The 21,520-nt window shown below is 50.9% G+C and overlaps 1 protein-coding gene across 2 annotated transcripts in view; it reads right to left on the bottom strand.

Annotated features, from left to right (window-relative positions):
- Positions 1-9,603: 9,603 nt before the first annotated feature.
- NCS1 (neuronal calcium sensor 1) overlaps positions 9,604-21,520 on the bottom strand; it is a 109,979-nt gene continuing 98,062 nt past the window's right edge. For both annotated transcript variants that reach the window (XM_024193035.3, XM_024193034.3), the window contains exons 4-9: positions 18,691-18,829; positions 16,529-16,607; positions 15,476-15,564; positions 14,710-14,787; positions 13,537-13,655; positions 9,604-9,938 (exon numbers count right to left, since the gene is read on the bottom strand). In XM_024193035.3, coding sequence (XP_024048803.1) covers positions 13,557-13,655; positions 14,710-14,787; positions 15,476-15,564; positions 16,529-16,607; positions 18,691-18,829 — 484 coding nt within the window. In that variant the 3' untranslated portion in view covers positions 9,604-9,938; positions 13,537-13,556. The remainder of the gene's footprint in view (positions 9,939-13,536; positions 13,656-14,709; positions 14,788-15,475; positions 15,565-16,528; positions 16,608-18,690; positions 18,830-21,520) is intronic.

The following is a 21,520-nucleotide window of genomic DNA, read 5'->3' as shown; positions in this document are numbered from 1 at the left end:
TTCTGGGGTTTTGTTTTGCTCTTGAATTGATCTCAAGATTAAAGACAAGGCAATTAGGGGCATGCAATCCAAACCGAAGGGAGTGACACCAGCACAGACACACAGACAGCGCCTGGGCTTTACAAATGGGGCTCTTTGCAGAAGCCGTTGTTTCTTAGCCAAGGGCTCAGCTGATTGCCGGTGAGGGGACAGAGTGAGGGGCAGACGGACGCTCTTAGGAACAGAAAGAGAGAGAGAGAAGGAAATGGAAGCTTTGCTCTGTCCAGGTGGGGCTGGATCTGGTCGTCTCTGAAATCAACGGCAAAGCTTCAGTGGGGCAGAATCAGGTCCTCAAGAATGCCCTAACACTCACACAATGACAGTCTCTTAAGGGTGAAATTCATCCCACTGTGGAAGGCCCAGGCAAGACCTTATTCATCACTTTAACCCCACATAAAGACCCCAAGGCCCAGACCCTCAATGGTATTTAAGCTCCTAACTCGATTGAAATCAAGCCTAAAGACCTTTAAGTGCCTTGCGGGAGCCCTGGGCACTGGGGTGAATTTCACCTTCACTGCATTCAGAAAGGGGATTTCCTTGCGGCTCCTGCCCAGATGGAGAAGTAAAGCAATAATCCAAGCAAGGCTTTGGCTTAGTTTGACTAATGTCTCTGTGTGCAAATCACCCCTGCAGGCCCCCTCTCTGCCTGCCCCCTTGCCTTGTAACGTCCTCACTACTACGGTAGGAAAGCTCAGCAGGCAAATATTGAAGCAGTCACTGCTCTAGGATCATTTGTGTAGCCAGCTCAGGCGGACGCAGGTTATAACCGGCTTCTTAAAACTGACCTACGTGCGAAAACGAATTCCCTGCCCCATTGCTAAAACCGACTTTGAAAAAAGGAATCAAAAGGACTTGGGACTTTTGATTTCCTTAGCAGCAGGGAGGAGAGAATGGACAATTCCTGCAGATCAGAGCGGGGGCAGACAAGGAAGCAGACGCCAACCAATCCTTCTTCACCCTCCAGGTCTCTCTGCTTTTACCTGCTAATTGCGCCTCCACCAGATTTGACCTTTCCTAACGAAACCAAGTGGTTCTCCCCGTTCGCCTTCTGTGGATCTCTTTAAGGGTACGTCTACACTACGAGATTAATTCGAATTTAGATAATTCGAATTTGGGAAACAGATTGTATAAATTCGATTGTGCGCGGCCACACTAAGCACATTAATTCGGTTTTTAACCACATTAATTCGGTGGTGTGCGGCCACACTACCCCATTAATTTTAACCACATTAATTCGGTGGTGTGCGGCCACACTACCCCTAATTCGAATTTACAAAATCGATTTTGGTGCTACTCCGCTCGTCGGGGTGGAGTACAGAAATCGATTTTAAGCGCCCTTTAATTCGAAGTAACTGGCTCCGTTGTGTGGACGGGTTAAGGATTAATTCGGATTAACGCAGCTAAATCCGAATTAAAGTCGTAGTGTAGACCAGGCCTAAGAGACAATTATCCTCTCACAGCTCAGGCCTCACCCCAGGCTACCGCTCTCTGTTCTGTTGGTCCTGCAGACTGTGCTTTGCAATCCACACACTGCTTTACTCCTTATCCAGTGGCTGGCTAGCTGGTGCCCCAGTCCCAGATGCTATCACAGTGACCCAGGTGTATCTATGGTGGCACCTATAGAATTCTGAATCTATGTGTAGATGGCAGCTTTGAATGTCTCATGGACTACTGGGAGTTGAAGGCTGCATCACACACCATTGAGAAGGCAGTTTTCCCGGGGTCTAGGATCTAAGCTATATCCTTACTCTCCACCCCGGTGACGTGCAGGGAAAAACACAGTTTGTGTCGGTGCAGATTTGCTCACAGACATTCCAGGGTGAACTCAACATGCTGAATGCAATGGGCAACCAGCCAACTCTCCTTGTCCTGCTCACGTTGAAACATTTCATCTGACGCTGAATACGCCTGTTCCATGGAATGGGAGCTCTGCTCGTTTTCTGCCCTGGACCAAATTCTCCTCTGGTGTAAATGGGTGCAATTCCACTGATGCCTATGCAGCTTCACCCATTTAAATCAGCAGAGTACTGGGCCCATTTCTTTGTCCTCTGCTTCTTCAACTGATTAACAAAGCTGCAGGATGCCAGGCCCTCAAGACCAGCACACCTGGACGTCGGTTCTACCTGTCGAAAAGGCAGGGCCAGACCCTGAGTGGCTGCACCTTCCAATGAAGCTCAATGCAAGTACTGAGCCCCGTTCAGAATATGGCCCCCGGGAGGTTTGTGGAAGAGTGGCCCAGCAGTAAAACCCTTCTCAAAGGCCATCAAAAACGAAATCACAAGTTTGGCGATAACCCCTCACAAGGGAATAGCTGTATATAGCTGCTTTTGCCTGTGCTACAGATCATTAGCATTGAATGACTAGTCAAGAGGAAAAAACCTTCATGTCTCCCTCTCCTTCTGTCTTGTATGATGGAAACTTATTATTATTGGTCAGGGGACCCGCCAGTCTGTCTTCGCCCCCAAAATCACATTTTTTTTTCCTTCTGGAGGAAACAGCTAAGCCCAGACAAGACCCAGAGCTACAGGGAAAGGTGATATAAAACGGCAACAGTCATCACACAAACGGAAAAATAAAACAAAAGAAAAGGAAAGTACAGATCCCGCATTTTAATCTATGCAACACTGACAGTGACAGATAACATCTAGTGCCAGCAAGCAAGTTATCAGAGGCTGGCCATGCACCTTTGACTCCATTACTGGTTGTTTTTTCAAATGTCACAGCTGCACCACTCTTCTCTCTTTAGTCCAGGAACATTTCGGGAAATGTTGTGCAGAAAACATCACAAAAACAAATACATCAGTTGCCGTGGTTGTTTTTTAATAATGACCCAGATATTTTTTAAAAAGGTAACGACTTGGTGAAATAAACGGAATATTCCAAAACCAGGACGTGATTTCCCCGTTACTCATGGTTCCGTTGTGTTTCATTTTCTGGAGACCGTGCAAAATCGATTCACTAATAATAAATAATAGTCACATAATACTTAGCGCTCCGACAGCATTTTTGTATGTAGATCTCAAAGCACTTGACAAGACTGGGTAGGTGTCAACCCCATTTTACAGATGGGAAAACTGAGGCACAGAGAGGTTAAGGCCAACGTTTTCTCAGGTGAGATGCCTTCTGCGTTATTTTCAGGGGTGCTGAGAAGCTGCAGTTCCCGTGGCTTTCTGCTGGAGGGGTGGATGCTCAGCACTTCTGAAAACAAGGCTGAAGGCATCTCAAAGTCAGGCTCCCAAAATCATTGGCCACGTTTGAAATGTTTGGCCTACGTGACTTGCCCAAAGCCACTCAGTGAGTAAAGAGTTGAAGCACGACTAGCATCCAGGTCTCACCAGTTCCAGTCCCGTACCCTCCCCACTGGAACATGCTGGGAGAAAATACACCATTGCTGAGTTCTCAAACAGCCCTGCAGGTAACGTCTGGCTCCAGCAACAGACTTGCCTGTCCATAAGGGAAAACTTACACTGTTACAAAAGAGAAGATTCAACAGGCTCTTTATTAATCAACCAAAGCTTTTTATTCACTCAAAAACTCTTGTTTTTAATTTGCAAATATTAAAAGAATAGAGGGTCTGACAGTGATGCTGGGCTAGGGGACTGCACCGTCCTGAAGGCGGCAATTGGCGACCACCCAGAGGGTCAGCAAAAATTGCCAAGCAGAAGTCATCTTTCACTGGCGGTGAGGCAGGGCTGTGGCGAAGACCTCAGGTACAGCTCTAGGGGAGGTAGGGTGAACTGGAATCAGCCAAAGCCTGGGTGTCGCTGTGCGGTATGTTTCTCTTCCGCGCTCCCTACCAGTTGAAGCGCTCGTGAGCTCAAACCCCACACTTCTTTCCCGCCCCATCTCGACCCACTCGCCCTGACAAACACAGCTTTCTTTCCTACTCTTTCTAACAGGGCAGAGAGGCCGAAGGCTCCGTTCCGCTTACTCCCTTAGCTGTGTGTGTCAGTGGGGCCCACTACCATCTTTTGGGCCTTTTAGTAGCTCACAAGAAGTAAGCAGGGCCGGCGCAACCCATTAGGCGACCTAGGTGGTTGCCTAGGGCGCTAACATTTGGGGGGCGGCGACCGCGGCGGCCGGATCTTCAGCTGCCCCGGTTGTCGTCGGTATTTCGGGGGCGGGATCTTCCGCCACCTCTGTTGGGGGCGGCATTTCGGGGGCGGAACCTTCCGCCGCCTCTGTTGGGGGCGGCATTTCGGGGGCGGGACCTTCCGCCACCTCTGTCGGGGGCGGCATTTCGGGGGCGGGACCTTCCGCTGCCTAGGGCGCCAAAAAAGCTGGCGGCGCTCCTGGAAGTAAGCTAGAGAGAGAGACATGGCAATGGAAAGAGCTTGGGGCTTCTCCGAGTAAGACATTGAATCCAGTAGCATCCCCCATGTTGCTGATGGTTAAATAAAAGCGTTTCGCTGACACCTGAGATTCCTTGCTTACTCGAGAGTGCGTTACCAGGGCTCTCTGCAGCTCCTAGACCAGGGGTTGTTAACTGCGGCTGAGCTAGAGACAGCTGCTGCTACTGAAAATCTGGCAAAGACAATCTATTTGTTAAAAAATAGTTCAGTGTGAGCTGGACCAATGATAGAGTGTCCCTTGAAATACGGTGGCTCCTTCATACAATGAACTGGAAGGTGAAAAGCCTCTGCCAAACTTAAAAGCCTGTCCGAGGAAAGTGCCAGAACAAATACATTCACACTTGCCTGGCTATTGTTATAAACTTTGTGCGGTTAGTTAGTTATCAGCAGGGGAAGTTACAGAAGTGTCACATTCACCTTAAACGCCAGTCGGTATCAGAAAGGGACCAGCCTGGGGGGAAGAAAGGGTGAGCCAGGCGGCACCGCAGAGAGCTACCAAAAAACAAGAGCATTCTGGCCACAAAGCAGCAGGGGAATTGAGTTTCCCTTGGAACGACCGGGATGGTATGTTCCATTCTTCACCCATCCATCCCTGTAACGTATCAGATTGTAGGGAAAAGCAGGAGCCAGCCAACTCCCAGCTGCAAAGGGAGAGAGGCCTTGCTCTTGGGTGTAAAAACAACTTGTGTCCCCTTACAGAGAACATGGTAAATGAGTTCAATTCCTTGTCTCGCTTCCTTTATTTCAAGCAAAGCTTTCCAAAAGAGCCAGCAGCACCCAGGAAAAGCTCAGGGCCCTCCGACACCTTCAAAACCCTATTGCAATGGCTCTAACAGATTCATATTATGGTCCTGCTCCTCTTGAAGTCAATGCAAAAGTCACACTGGGCCAGACCTCAGCTGGTATAAACTGACATAGCTCCATCAAAATCAATGGAGCCACTGACTCTACACCAGCTGAAGATCTGGCCCATTGATTTTAGTGGGATCAGGATCAGGCCCTATGAGGTCAGAATTTGTCCTGCCATAAAACGCAGCAGTTGCTTGGTGAGTTTCCCTAAGGTTGATCAAGTCTCCTCAAGAAGTGTCACAGTCAATGGGTCCCTCCTTACAAAACAATACCACAGTAGCCCATAGTCAAAGCCCCAAGACAAAACCTCTCACCATACAGAACTGCAGTGTCTTGATGCTATTTCTGTACAATATGTATCTTCTCATACAGGATCATTTCCTAGTGGAACCATGTTGGTTTCAGAACATTCCACCCCTGGGGCTTTCAGGATCAGGAGTTACTGAAGAGGCTGGTTATTATTTTAAGTAATGACAGAAATCATTCACGCCCCAATCCAGGGACTCATCTCTATTTAGGAATGAAAATTAAGCACCTGCTTAAGTGATTTCCTGAATAAAGGTGGACCTAAGCATGTGCTTTTCTGGCTTGAGGCCTCTATCTGGAGGAATCAGTTATAGCAGAGCCGATCCAGAATATCCAGCCTAGCTGGTGAATAGAACAAGAGGGGAAACGGACATTCCTACCACATTTTCAAGTCGAGCTAAGCACTCCATGGGATTCGCAACCCATCAGTGGACGGTCTCCGGCCTCACTGCATGACTGGTGCCTTGGAGGGGAACAAAAATACGCAGTTTTGTGGTTCTCCCCCCAAAATCTCTCTCTCTTGACCTGCTAATGCATGAGTCATCCCCAAGCCCTCAAGCTAGATCTGGAGCTAGGTCCGTGACGCAGCATACTGACCAAGTTCTGTCTGGACGTACGCAAGCCGGATGTGCACACAAATCAATCGCTGGCAGCTCAGTTTAACAAGCAACCAAATAGATCATGCTACTTCCCACACTTTGTGCTTTTCCGATACCAGTGAGAGAAACATGTGGAAGGGGATGGTCCTTAAGAACGATACAGATGGGATGTTTGAGTGCTCTGTGTGATTGTTACAAATGGAACGCAGCTGTAGGAGAAGACAAGAGTTCTTTACCAGTGCTGGGTCAGGGGGTGGGGAATAAATAGCCACCGTAGATAGATGGCCACTCTGCACTAGGGATGGGATTTAGGAGTTAGGTACTAATGGGATTTGAAAATTCCAGACTTGGAGCCAAAATTGACGTGTACAGTTCACCTGGAGTTAATTCTCCACCCCTGCCACCTCTGCTGTTTAAAATCCTTGATTTGCTGGTTGGACCTTGGGCTGGCTGAGGCTACTGCAGACAGCTCCGAAGTGCTGATCACAGCCCAGGCCTTTGGGCTTGGTGTTCTGTGGGCCAGGAGACCTCCCACCCAATGCTGCCCAAACATCAGGGATCAGTCCTCAAGCTGCTGTCGATCAGAGTTGCTCCCTGGAAGTCAGTGGAGTGATTTATACCAGCTGCATTTGTGACCCAGTAGCTGAAAATACAGCTCTGGAAAGCGTGGGTGACCTCGCTGGGAAGGATGAAGGACATCATTATAACCACATAATGAGAAATAACTTCCAGCTCCACCCAAAGAAAAGGTACTGGGGTATTAAATGCAAAATGCAGGGCAGATGCAGTTGCTTACACTGATGAATGTGCGGGTAGAGCACTCCCCTCTCGTTTCACGCCAAAAAAAACAAGAAAACAGGCGGCGCTCTAGAAAGTTACAATACCAGCTGACTCTTCTTTCTTCTGGAACAGGATTCGGAGAACTTCCACCGTAACTGCGTGGCGGTAAAGAGAGGACACAGACTGTGGAGAAAAGCCTTCCTGGTTTCCACAGCTTGTGATAGGCCAAAAGCTCTTGTGCTTCCACAACCCGGGTATCGCAAGCAGGGATTGAGGGGCAGCTGCCATCCTAAAACATCTGTGCTCTGTGACACATGGAGAACTGAACATGGAATGCAAAGTACTGGAAGAAAGCCAGTGTTATGTACAAGCTAGTGCAAATGCGTCACGGCTGGACGGAATCAGACCTTACTCGACTGTGTGTCCCCATATCGCCCCTAGCGCAGCCTACGCAGAAGAGAAGCCTTAATGCTGGTGACAGCTAATGGACATTTCTGCTTTAGTTCCAGCGACTGAAGTCAGCTGTTTTTGGAGCCGGAGTTCATGTTTCAAATCTATGTAGCTCTGGTGTGTGGACGATCTCGAAGTCTGCCCGACTACGGAGACAGGAGACACCCCTCCTATGGATATCTGCCCCTGTGCAAAGAGGCACCCACATTCACCACCCTGCAGGCATTCGAGTGCCAAATCTGGGTCACCTGGGCTGTATATCATCTCTGGCAAAGCACGGCTTGCACTGGTTACACTGTAGGGATATGGTGGGAGAGGAAGGAAGGAAGGGGAAGCAGTGCTTGGCACAGTGACTGGGATTTATATACAGAAAAAGCAATTTCGGCTCTGAAAGATGGAGTCACTGCCCTTTTCACAGGTTTCCCCTGAGAGGTTTCAAGTACTGCCTGGGAGAACCCAAGAGCAGATTCTTCCTCCTGCCTCCCAATCCATTACTCTGCAGCTGTTCTTGTTACCCACAGTCTGAAGCAGAACAATGCCTGGTGTTTGGATCCCATGGTGATCAGAGCCTTAGAAACACTGCGGCTAGCTAGCACAACAGGGGAATGCACCAACCTCTGGGTGCACGACCAAAAACGTGGGTGGAAAGGCAAAGGTCTCTGATGTTTATGGTGCACTTGACAATTGCTCTGTGTACAGGCACCGCACAAACCTTCCTAGGGAAACCTGCAGGAGGCTTTCCGTTCCAGCCCCATCATACAAAATGCCTGCCCTAGTCTTGGGTGCGTTTGCTACTGTGCGTCTATTCTGCTATTCCATTTCGCCCAAAGGTGGAGATAGACCAAGCAGAAATGGGGGAGGGGGCAAAGCCGGATTTGTTTTGTTGATTGTTTTCCTGTTGATCAAAGCTCAGGTCCATCTTTGTGACCCAAACTGGGCGCCGTAGGAATGGATGTGACCCACTGAACAAGACTTCTCTCAATGCACGGCCCGAAGAGCAAAACGCAGGAGCACTTTAAAACTACCAAACGAGCGCAAACGTGGCAAAACGCTAAGAGGCTATAGCCATTCTTCCTCCTCCTTCTCCAGGACACTAAGCGGCACCGTGTAGCTCTGGACAGCGTCAAGGCTTTGGGTTTTGCCTTAAACAGCTATGAATTGTAGTTTGCTTAGACAACTCTCCTAAGCTCCACTGACCTGCTGGTTCTTTTCAAAAACATTACACTGTACAATCAACCGGCCATCTCTGTTCTCAGCCCACAGGGACTCCAGGCTCCCCACCTCCTGGAGGCTTAGCAAGGACGTAATACAGTTCCATTTTTTTAACTCCCCATCCGCCCCGCAAGACAGAGACACGACAGTCCCAGGATTTTCCAAAAAGAAGGGTCCTTTTAAAGCTCAAACAATATTGGCCCCATTAATACTTTTCATGCAGAAAAATGTCTGGATACTGTATATTTCATCATTCTGCTTTACACAAAGGCAAGATGGCAAAAGGAATGCATAAGGGCCACAGAAATACAGCTTGTTGAGGGGAGGAGAGCGTTCAGTCCAAGCCTGGGGATTTGTCAGGGGTAGTAGCTGAGTTTCTAAAGAGAAGGAAGGGGGGGGCAGGGTGCAGGGACTAGAGGTATGGGAATAAGGAGAAGGGGGTTAGATTATCCCCTGTAAAACATCAACCAGCCGACAAAGCACAGTATATGGGCGGGGGTGGGGGTGGAGGGAGAATATTTTTGGCTTCACTGCAATCGCAGGCTACCTCCCCCTGCCATAATGTGTAAACCTTGCAACTTTTATCACCTCGGTGTTTCAACCCACGAAAGACTAAACACAGCAGCAACGGTTACAACAAATAAATAAAGCTATCGATAACAGAGAGAGGCACAGTCACGAAAGCCTCACTTTTTCCATCCAAAAAAAAAAAAAGCGCACAATACTGTATCACAGAAACTATACAGCTCTCCCTAGCGCCGCGGGCTGGGCTGCTGCTGGAGACGCAGGGGATGTGGCACTTTCATTTCCAATCGCCTTTTATCGTCCATCCCCTCGTCCCCCCCCGCTGATAAAGCAGAAGCCGATGGCGATCAAGCACTCGGACGGCGTGCAGCAGCCGCCCGCTCCAAGACCTCAACAGAACCTTTAGGCTCCTGCTTCATGCTGCGCTTTTCTATGAAAACAATGTAAAAAAATTAGTGTTTTTAATCTATAAAAAAAAAAAAAAAAAAAAATCGAAGTAAGTAAAAGCGAGAGGCGGGAGGGGTCTCCACACAGCGATGCATGATCCCTTCCACCCCCAGAAGCTGAATAATTCGCTGTTTTTTCTTTTTCTATTTTTTTCCTTTCTTTTTTCTTCTTTTTTTTCCCTTTTGTTGTTGTTGTTGTTGAGAAAGCGGAAGTTGGCAAATGGACACGGTTAATTCAGAGTGCAGAGTGGGTGCGGGGGATGACCTCACACTTCAAGCGCCTCCCTTGTTCGTGTAACATAAAGGAAGGCTGGAGAGGGACAGGCAAGCTTCTTTACTGAGGTGGTCTGATGGCACAGAAAGAATCTTCCCCCAGGCAACTGAAAGAGAAGTTGGGGAGGAAGAGGAGAAAGCAAGTCAACTTGTGTTTAAATCAACAAAACTAGAGATAAGAAGAAATTTATTGATAAGTCAGTCTTGCCAACTCGTATAATTTTATCCCAAGTCCTGCCATCTTTTTTTTTTTCTTAAGGACCCAGCTCCTGGAGTCAGGTGATTCTTGTGAGACTCTATTCTATGCTTTGACTGAAAATAGAAAGGATGTTTCTTGCCATCCTGGCTGTGGAGAAAAGTTTGGAAATATGACACTCCCCCACACACATCCAAGGCTCCAACGCCAGAACCTAAAGTTTATTATTTTTTTAAATCTCTTGGTTTATTAGCACCTCGCCAGTTTCTGAAAGCTTGCTGTTGGCAATGTTGAGCTGGTTGGGTAAACGGGGGGAAATCTGCTGCCTCCATTTGAAATCCCCCCCCCCCCCATTTCTGGGGGCTTAAAATTTCAAAAATGGGAAACATCATCCAAGTTATGAAATCTGAAGAATTCCAAGGGGGAGACGGAGGAATTTCTGGGTGAAAATGTTGATGGTTCCCACCCCCACTTTTCTGTTGTAATTCAATATTTCGGAGACATTTCTTAATGTGCGCTCTTTGGGGCAAGGGCTGCATCTGTGCAGACCCTGTGTGTTCCCACAATACACAGATAAAATTCAATAATAACCCATATGATTAATGCTGCAGAATATTGATGTGCGGGGGCTATTCAATATTACACCCTGCCAGTTGTGCTCCTGATGCTTAGCACACGAGTGCCTTCCCCAATCCCCAGATTTTGCAAACTGCCTCTGGGGCTCTTCCATCGCGGCTACCGGGTGAGTCACACCACGGACCCTGCTGGTTTAAAAGCCTTTACAGCGAGGCAGGTTTTACTGTATCATCGTGTACAACAGTCCTTGTGGATGCCTGAAAATCAGAAAGCGTGTTTGCGATTGTCCCCCAAGGTCGTAGGAAGGAATCGACTCCCCCATCGGGTGGTAGGAATTATAAAGCTCCCAAGAGGGGAGTTTGGAACCAACTAGATCCAAGTTTAACAATCGCTCGTCCCCCAGTAACTCACTAAAGAGTTTGTCTTCTCCTCCCTTCCAGCCTCTGGCTTCTCCAGCTTAGTTTCTTCTTTGCACCACTGCACACAAAGCCCTGAAGAGCAGCTTTCCCTAGGCCAGGTGGCTGCTGCTGAGTTCAGGGCCCCACCGGGCCCCCATTGGAGCTTGCCCTGCATTCCCGACTAGCTCCCTTCTGACAATATTGCATTTTCCTTTGTGCGTGTTCACCACTAGAGTTTGCTACATACCGCCTTAAAAACAGCCGAGCCCAGATGGAAAGAGGCAGAGTTAGGGCTCAGAGGAGAACATAATGCGCAGGGAAGGCAGCATCTGCAGCTACCGCCAATCGAATTAGTGCCGGTCCCCCCATTCCAATAACATGCCCCTGCTTGAAAAGCAGCAAGAAAGAGGGCATGTTATGCAGAGATGGGCTGAATTCAGCATCATTTCTTGGAGACCCCTTCTCAAATCTGGGTGTAGGGACTAGCCCTGGGTCTGAGCCCTCTCCCCACCCACCCCAGATGTGGCAAAATAAGAACCAGCCTGGTAAAGGGGTACAAAAATAAACGAACCCACCACAGGTTTTGCTCGGCCCTCACGCTGCATCAGCGTGTGGCTTGAATTATGGAATTGTGAGGGTCAGAGATGGAGGAGACCTTGGACCTCATATCTGCCCCATCTTCCTGGCAACACAGGCATGCTCCTTCCAGTGCATTCCCCAAACTTTACCCCAGCCTAGTTTCAAAGTCCCAAGTGATGTCTGGGTTTTTTCTAGGGCTATTAGCATGGTCTCTAAGTGCTAGGATGCTCAAATCTTCAGGGTACTATTCTACAGCCAAAGAGAACTGAGATGTGCTGGAGGAGGTTCCTCTGAGCCCCTGGATGGAATCCCAGCACCATCCTGACAGGGACACCGGGGTGACGTCCATGGCTTTGGTCCAGCTCATTCCACTCTCTGGACGCTGCCAAACTTTCCCTGACAGAGACCACTCATCCCTGGGGCACCTCACAATGCTTGAGGAATAGCCCTTGAGGAATAGCCCAGACTGCACTGTCCACTTCTTCCTCTGCTTTCCCTTACCTCCTGGCTCCTGTGCCCTCCTCCCTGTTCCTCACCTCTCTGCATTCTAATGTGGCTGCTTCCTCCTGCTGCTAACTCCATGTTACTTAGGCCCAAACGTAGGGGAGTACTTCTCCACACAACTCACAGTCAACCTATGGAACTCATTGCCAGAGGATGTTGTGAAATGTAAAAGTATAACTGGGTTCACAAAAGAATTAGTAAGTTCATGGAGGATAGATCCATCAATGGCTCTTAGCCAAGATGGGTAGGGACGCAACCCCATGCTCAAGGTGCCCTGAAACCTCCAGTTACCAGAGGCTAAGACTGGATGACAGGGGATGGATCACTTGAAATTTCCCTGTTCTATTCATTCCCACTGAAGCATCTGGCACCAGTCACTGTCAGCATACAGGACACTGGGCTAGATGGACCATTGGTCTGACCCAGTATGGCCGTTCTTATGTTCTAGCATTGACAGCACAGAAGAGACTGTCTGCCCACTCTCAGTTCCTGGGCCCGGCACCACAACAGACCCCAGCACCATGAGGAGCAATTGTCCCAGATGCTGGGACTGGATGACAGTCCAATTACTTAATGATTGCCCTGTTCTGTTCATTTCCTTGGAAGCATCTGGCATTAGCCACTGTCAGAAGACATGCTCCATGCATCTGAAGAAGTGAGGTTTTTTACCCACGAAAGCTTATGCCGAAATAAATGTGTTCGTCTTTAAGGTGCCACCGTACTGCTTGTTGTTTTTGTCGGAAGACAGGATACTGGGCTAGGTGGACCATTGGTCTGACCCAATATTGCCGCTCTTATGTAAGGAAAGTCCTGCTTAGTCCCTGCAACCCCTGATCAATTCCTGGAAAAGTTAGAAGCAACTGAAAATGTGCAGTGTCAGGCAACCGTACGGAATGGCACCTGCACAGTCTAGTCACCACATAAGAGCTGTGAGAGGCTGGAGCGTGCTCAGTAAAGATGGAATCTTTGGAGACTTTAGCTGCCAAACTCTAACAAGTCTCTACTGTGCATGTGGAAGCAGAGATTTTTTTCAAAGGTTTATAACGTGACCATATTTGGGTGGATTTTAACGGGGGTGGCCAAGGCACAGTCCTGACATAAAGGCCAACCACCTGCCAAATTTCAAGCTCTTTCTCCAAAGCATGGGGGCGCTAGGCCTTTTCAATTAAACAGTTGCAAGACTATTTTTAATACGGGCAATATAACGTATTTTTTCCTAGCATCATTCTAGGAAATGGCTGAGCTGTTTCAACTGAAACTTCCCCCCTCCCCCAAAAGTTCAGCATGAGGCAAACACGCAGCACAGAAAATTTTAGCTCAGACAGTTAAAGTTTGGCAAAGTTATAAGCAACTGAAAATAGGCAGTGTCCGGCAACCGTAAGTCTAGGCAGCACCACCAGTTCTGCTTACAATAAACAGAGATCCCCAGCACTGCCACCTTGCTCGGCTTACCTCAGCTTGGGATCCCGGGACTATACGAGTCCATCATAGAGGGACAGGGCCTGTACGATGGACGGGTCGGCTTTGGAGCCTTCCTGGAACTCCTGCAGCGTTAGCTTCCCGTCGGCATTCTGAAAGGCAATGGCCGTGAGAGCTGGCGATGGCCAATAGGTTGCAAGCAATTGTTTTATTGAAATGCCCTGGACCCAGAGGAAAAATCTGTGCTTGGTATTAAAGAGAGACAGCTTTGAGCCAAACACCCCTCACCCCAAACTCCAAGGAAATTCAGATAGATTTGGACCCGGCCCCCGCTTGACTCTGCCCCATCCCTGATATCTACCCCAATTCTCTACTGCCTCGTGTGCACGTTGAGGAGTGGATTCGAAGGGCCCCTCATTCCTCTGGCGCTGCCCCACTGGCCCTTGCAGCCCTCACTGGGCAGGTGGGCAAGAGTAGGCCTGGAAAGTTGGCCACCCTGGTTGGGGAGGGGTTACGGCTAAGGGGATAGTTACGCTGGTCCACTCGGCAGCCTCCTCTGGCCCTCCAGTAGAAACAAAGGCTGCCCTTCCCCCAGAGCCGGCGGTGATGGAAACACACCTGGGCAAATCCCACTTCACCCCTGGGCGTGACACCGCTCTAGCCCAGCAGGGCGGAGTCCAGCCCAAAGTGCCAGCCTGCCAGAGGCGGATTCAGCCAAGCGCCCAAGCCCAGGCTTTGCTCTAAGTCTCCACTGGGGTTTAAGCCCTCTGCTGAATCAGCTGTGCATTGAAATGAGATCACCCGTCACCTCCACACCTGGTCAGGCCAGCCTGGGGTCAAGAATCCACGCTCACGGGCAGGGGGGAAGCAGGAAGAAACTGTACGGCAAACATCCCCTCCACTGGGCTAAGTCTAGATCAGGGACTGATGGTTCACTGACAAATGTGGCGTCGTGTCACACCCGATGACGAGAGGCCCTGAGTAGCTGGGGCTCCCACCAGCCCTGCAGAAGCTTTGAGCAGGCTGCATAGGCGAGATTTTGTGTCCACAGTGAGAGGAGACGACTACAGGCCGGGGGGTTTCATGGTACACAGCACCTGTCGGGGGAGCGGGACCCACTCTGGGAGATGGAGGAGCGGGGCTTGTGACAGCCGCCGCCCCCTAGAGGTGAGGAGAAAACACACCAGAGTTGCCATCGAGTCTCACCTTGTCCATCATAGCGAAAATCCGATCCACTCTCTTCTCAGGTGTGTTTTCCTCTTCTGGAAGCTCTACCGTATTTCCCTGTAGGGACAGGAGAGAGCGTAACTTACGCACATTTACTGCTTGTGGCCGGGCTGCATCCTCGGTGCTAGGGGGACTCTGCGTCTCACTCTCTCTGTGCATTAGGTGAAGAATGCCCCGGTCTAGAGCTGAGCCCCCTCGGGCCAGTTCTGGGCGGCTCCATCCGCTCTGCAGAAAGCCTGCTCTCTCCGCCGCAGCCGACCTCACGTGCATCCCAGTCACAGGAGACTCCTAGCGAAGGGCCAGATCCGATCCCTGCCCCCACTTGGAGCAGCACTGGGACCTGGGGCTGCAGCAGTCTCGGAAGGCGGGGAGGGAACACAAGCCTCCCACAGCCAGCTGTGCAGCCAAGTGATGCTGATGGGGGTCACATGCTCACGACAGGAGCCTCAGGTCGGAAGCCACCTCTGCTGCACCCTGCTCTCTAGGGGGAGGAGTTATCCAGGAGGCTGTCCTGCTCTTCCCCACCTCAACCCCCTCCATATCCACAAAAGCAGGGGGGGTGACCTGCCACGGGGGCTACCCACGTCCTGCCTCACTCTGCCCGTTGGAGCCATGCTAATTGACTCCCGGACAGGCCTGCTGCACTCCTGGGGACTGCATCAGAATCTGCCGCTCGGATCTGAATGCGAGTGGGATTGCGGAGCACTCTCCCCCCGCATCCTCTCCCCCTCCCCCGGACACTCACCACCATCTGATAAATAGCGTCTACGATGTCCAGCATCTCGTTCCTCGTGATGTAACCATCGTTGTCCAAGTCGTACAGTTTAAACGCCCCTGAAACCAAGAGTGACACTGAATTACTGAGGACGCGCCGGGCGCCAGCGGGCAGGCAGCACCCAGTGTGAACGCAGGTTGGGCTGGCAGCAGAGTCTGACGGCTCTTAGTGGCCTGTCTGTGCCAGGAACAAGCCATCTCCTGGGGACCACTTCCCAGGGCACAGACGTCACTGGCACTCCCTGGCCAGTCTCAACTCAGAGGCCAAGAACTGAATGGGTCCTGGAGACTGATTGGCCCCCACGCCCCAGGCCAGGACCTTCAAGTTGCGGGCAGGGGCAGAATAGTGGGGCAGCGAGGGGGAGCCCTGCCTTGCTGCCGCCTGCACTGGACCTGTGCTGTGGATAAAGAGAGGCCCCCGTTCTGCAGGGCTGTCAGTCCGCCAGGTTTCCTAAGCACCTTAATGCACACACAGTAAGTTAGCGCCCAGCTCTCTCCTCTGGGAACCTCCCTTCCTGCACCCCGGCGAGTGTCTCCCTGTTTTAATTAGGGCTGTACGAGGCCAACGCCTGCAATGAGATCCCAAGACAGAGCCCTGGCGCAACAGACTCTACACTGCAACTGGACGTGAGCGTCCCCCCAGCTCTGTGTTAGCGGAGCTCGCCCTAGCGCACGGAAACGAGCCGTGTGGGCACTGCTGTGACGTTCCGCCTCGGACTCCGCAGAATGGTGCCGGGGCTTGAGAGCCCCAACTCCAGCCCGAGCCACAGCGTTCAAGCAACGCCCACGCAGCTATTCTTAGATTGCGAGTGGGAGCTCCCCTAGCCCCAGTCTGTGGGCCGGCTGGAGCCTCGCTCCCGGCTGCAGGTTAGACATACCCAGTGAGACCCCTCTCCAGAGCTCTTCCCTGCTTGGGCAGATGCTCACTGCATGGCTGCCTCTTGCTATTCTGGGCTCAAGGGCGGAAGTGGGGGGACAGACAGAGAGACGCAGTTCCTGGTTTCAAACTGAACTGAGGACTTACACCGCAGTTTCTCATCCAGGGTCCCTCGGGAAGTGACCGACAGCGCCTGGATGAATTCCGAAAATTCGATCCTCCCATCCTGAGAAGGGAAAGAGAGATCTGGAGTGATATACACGTCAAAAGCACATGGGCCGAGGTTTGTATGGCTACACGTGTGTGCCCGCGCCTATGAATCGTGCATGCAAACACATGTGGAGTCCCAAACAGGCCTGTTCCATTCAGACACAGCGCTGCTGATTCACGGTGGTGACGCAAGCGGGGTTAATTGCATTCCTGCTCGTGGGGCTCCATCACTCGATCTTGCTCAGGTGACCCCTGTCCACAGCTATGATCCAGTAGAGTAACAGGTCAAGTTACTCTTGGTGCTTGGGGAATAATCAGCTGGTAAGAGAGAGGACAGGATGCTGGGCACCAAACTCCACTGTCAGGCACCTGATTCTGTGGACGGGGAGCAGCTCCCTGGTATCCCGACTGGTGGAGCAACTCCATTTCTCTGAGCGGAGTTTCACTGATCCCTTCTCTGCTGTGAGTTCCAATCCCAGGGCCAAATCCGGAGGAGACATGGTGCAAGTTATGCTGCCATCAGTGGGCATGTAACAGAGTCTCAACAGCTATTGCCTTGTACCATTCTGATCTTAGAGCGTTTTACAGCTGCTTTGCGCGTCTGTAAACGAAGACAGTGGGGAACAGGCCCAGGCAGTCTACATTCGGTGTAACTTCGGGAATGTCTACACTGTGCACTAAGGCCAGGCTCTGACTCAGGTTTGAGCCCAAGCCCCACTTCTGTCCACACACAAATCAGTTTGACTCGGGTCAGCAAGTGCCCAGGACCCTGCGGGGGGGAAGGAGTGTCAGAGCCTGTGTCCTGCCGTGACTCACGTCCAAGCCCTGTCCTTTTGCAGTGTGGATGCAGCCCAAGCGGCAGACCCATGAGAAGGTTGGCGTAGTGCCACATGGACACGTTCCCACGGCTGTGAGACCCGGGTCTGACCATCGTAAACCCAGGCTAACAATGCAGTGGGACACTCAAGTGCGGGCAGGGAAACACCAAGTCCACAAGCCCAGGTCCCGCCAACCCGGGCTCAGGGTGCACTGGAGACATACCCTTCGTGACCAGAGGAGAGGGATGTCAGGGGGTGGGGTAAACATGTACAAAGTTAGAGTCCTCTTCCCCCCTGCCCCAACTTTAACAAGTCCTGGCAGCCTGCAGAACAAACTGCAGCTGAGGGATGGTGGAGTCAGGTGCTTTGGGCCTATGGCAGGGTCTCTCTCCCACCCATGAAATTCTCTGCAGAAGAAAAACAAATGGGAGAATTACTGAACAGGAGCAAGAACCCTTCTGCATCCAAAATGGAGGGAGGGCTCCTGGCAAAGGCTGCTGCTGACTGGCCTCAGCAGAGCAGGGCTCCAGGGTTGTCTCCTCAGCAACTCTGTGCAAACAGTCCCAGGTGACTGCGGAGTCTGACAGGATCCAGGCACGGACGGGCACTCGCCCTCTGAACAGGGAAGAGAGCCGTCGCCACCAGGACAGAGGCGAGAGATGAAGGAGAAGGGAATTGCAAACATTTATTTCCGCTGCAGCTTGTCTGTAAAAAGCCTGATCTGGCTGGCAACGTAAAACCTCCAGCTCTGGCCAATTCCTGCCGCGGATACTTCTGGCGGATTTAGCGGGTAAGGGACGGTCCGCCCGATGGGCCTCTGTTAGCAACACCAAATGTCTCCTTTTTCCTCTTTCGCATTTCGCGGACTATCCGCTGCCCCCTTGAGAATCACAAAGTAGAGCGAGCGCGGGGACTTGCTGCTAAAGCTTCTCCGCTTGAAATTTCCTACCAGAGCTGCCCAGAGGATTCAGGGGGCCTGGGGCAAAGCAATTTTGGGGGCCCCTTCCATAAAAAAAAGTTGCAATACTATAGAATACTATATTCTCGTGGGGGCCCCTGTGGGGCCCGGGGCAAATTGCCCCACTTGCCCCCCCCTCTGGGCAGCCCTGTTTCCTACCCCGGGAAGCGAACGTTCGGATTTTCGCACTCAAGGACTGAACAGTGAGCGGGTGTCACTGTATAAGACATTTCGTGGTATCCTAAACCACACAGCTCCCGGCGGGTGAGAGGGGTGTGCACTGAGGGCCAGGGGAGCTCAGCTGCTGCCAGTCACCGACTTACTTTGTTTTCATCAAAGACGTTAAAAACGAAGGTTGCAAACTTCGTTGGGTCGCCAAAGGGAAAGAACTGCTTATAGATCTTCTGAAAGCCAGCTGCGTCCAGCTGTCCGCTGGGGCAGTCCTTGATGAAGCCCTTGTACCTAAGAAAGAAAGGAAGAAGAGTTAGTCACTGGTAGACTGGGCACATCATCACACCCACCCTCCCCTCCACTGCCCCAGCTGAGGTCATTGCTGCTGTACTACTGTTCCTCTTTACAACCCCGTTCCTTTACCCCAGGGCTGAGCTTTCTCTGCCATTACAAACAGCCCATCCAGAGAGGGAGAAATTCCTCAGGGCCAGTATCCTCCCCGCACCTTTCCAATGGTCTGTGCGTTTCCTGAGCAGCTCCGTAGCCTGCGCGGTTCAGTGACAGGACAACTAGTGGTTTGTGGGAGGCGCCCATCTGGTAGCAGCAGCTGGTGCAGAGACCCGGTGCTGCGTTCGTATCTCAGCCATGTGCCCCTTGGAGGCTGGCGCCAGGCTGAATCTTGACTCTCCACAGCGCTGACCAACTCAGCAAGCAGCCAGAAGAACCAAAGAGAAGCAGGGTGTGGCTGGCGAGGTTTCCAATACTCCCCTGCGAGGATTTCCAGCCGGCGGGCTCGCCCTGGCAGAAACCTCACTTGCCATTCTCCTCTGCGCATGCCGTCACCAGGGAAGCACTTGGCACCCGGCACAATACAATGGGTACAAAGAGGAGCTGTTCCCAATTGGCCAATCCCCTTCCTGGATGCTACAATCCTACCACACTGGCAATGTATTTCACATCTGACTAGTCTCCTGCTCCATCTCTGCATGCTACAGAATGCTCACAAGCCCACCTCCACTCCAGACACGTGTGTCTAAAGGAGGGAGTCTAGTCCAGTGGCCAGGGTGTGGGAGTCAGGAGACCTGGAGTCTATTCCTGGCTCTGCTAGCAACTCACATGCCTGCTCTGGGCCTCAGTTTCCCCATCGGTAATCTATGGATCAGTGAGCTCTACAGCTAGAAAGTGCCTTACAAAAGCTAGGTGTTAATTCTTATTACATGCAGCTCTAGCCCACCGATCAAACCTTCTGCTTGACAAAGGAGTATTTTTATTAGTGTTTCGTGCTGGGGGGCAGCCCACCGATCTAATGATCTGAACGTAGGGCTGGGAACCGGCAATGCCTGAGCGCTAATCCTTGCTTTGATACTGACTGGTTCCAGCCATGTTTTCCTGGCTCACAGCAGGGTTTGCAAAGCTAAGTTAATGTCTGTAAAGTGCTTTGCAAGATGAAAAGTGCTGAATGCATTAGTCCAGAGACCTCACCGAGCAGAATACGCACATTACAGGACCACTTTAAGTAATTAAAGCTACATGTACACAGCCCTGTCATTGGAGTACATTATGCAATTACCTATCTGCTCAGATTAGGCCCTGAAATGCTAACGCCCGGTATCCGCTGCTGCTCTATAATCTCACTTAATGGCAGTTACCACGCAAGTCTCAAGGCAACAATCTAAGAGCTGGTCTACACAAGAAAGTGAAGTTGCCCCAGCTGTGCTGTTCAGGGTTATGAAAAATTCACACTCCTAAGCCCCAGTGTAGACACACCGAGGTCAACAGAACAATTCTTCTCGCACTGAAATAAGCCCCTACACCGCAGTGCTACATCAGTGCAGCTACAGTCATGCCGCTGAAACGCTTCTAATGCAGTCACAGCCTAACAGAACAGCACCAAAGTTACCTTAAGTCTCTGTACCCGCACCAGAATATAAACAGGCCAAAGACTTCCTCCGGTCTCTACACAGAACTCCCACTGACATTAACAGGAGCTCTGCAAGTGGAATGAAAAGGCCAGGTATCTTCAGAACGGCGGTTCCAGGCCATTTTGGTTGAGGATTCCTTAAGTGTATACATAAAATAATCATAGTGATTAACGTTTGAATAATAGTGCTTTCCATCCATGCCTCTCAAGGCACACTACAAAGGAGGTCAGGCTCATTATCCCCTTTTAAAGATGGGAAACTGAGGCACGTTTTCAAGATGGGGAAACCAAGGCACATTTTCAAGATGAGGAAACCGAGGCACATTTTCAAGATGGGGAAACCGAGGCACGGAGCATCACAGCAAGTCCTTGGCAGAGTCTAAGACCAGACCCCGGGTCTGCTAACTCACAACACTACGCCCCAGCTACTGGACCACTCCGCTCTCCCGACAAGGATAAAAGACTTCATCCTCCTAAGAAGACATCATATTGACTAATTCTTCCATGTTATAACAGGAGGTTAAACGTTCTGATTCCCTGTAATGCCAATGGGTGCTTGTGGGCTGAGGCTGATGACTGAAAGGGCTCCCCAAAACGTGCCCTCCCCTTTGGTCCTTGCAACAACTTCAGCAGAGCGACGCAGCTCAGTTCTCTTTTTACTGGTCTCCAGCAAGCGCAGGGCCTCGAGTCAGGAGATCTGGTGTCTATTCTGGGCTCTGCCACTGCCTTGCTGTGACACCTCGGGCAAGTCCCGGCAATGCTCCGTGCCTCAGTTTCCCCATCTGTAAAAGGGGGAGAATATCTACTATGCAGGAACGGTGTGAGGCTTTAACGAATGTCTGGCAAGTGAGTTACACCCTACAGCTGGGAGGTGCTATGGCACAGCTGAGTAGCAGTACTGTTAATGCAGCTGGTTTGACAGAATATCTTCCCTCCTCTCCTACAGATCCAACCACAACTGGACAAATCTATGTGACAATTATCAGTCCAGTGACTGATGGTATATGCAGTCCCTTTCATTTGCTTTCTGCAAAGAGTCATGCAAGGAAAAACTGGTTTGC

The sequence above is a fragment of the Terrapene carolina genome, unplaced genomic scaffold, assembly GCF_002925995.2.
Source record: "Terrapene carolina triunguis isolate 2854851 unplaced genomic scaffold, T_m_triunguis-2.0 Scaffold238, whole genome shotgun sequence".
Lineage (NCBI taxonomy): Eukaryota > Metazoa > Chordata > Testudines > Emydidae > Terrapene > Terrapene triunguis.
The sequence above is the reverse complement of the archived record's forward strand: the minus strand, read 5'-3'. Positions and strand labels throughout refer to the sequence as shown.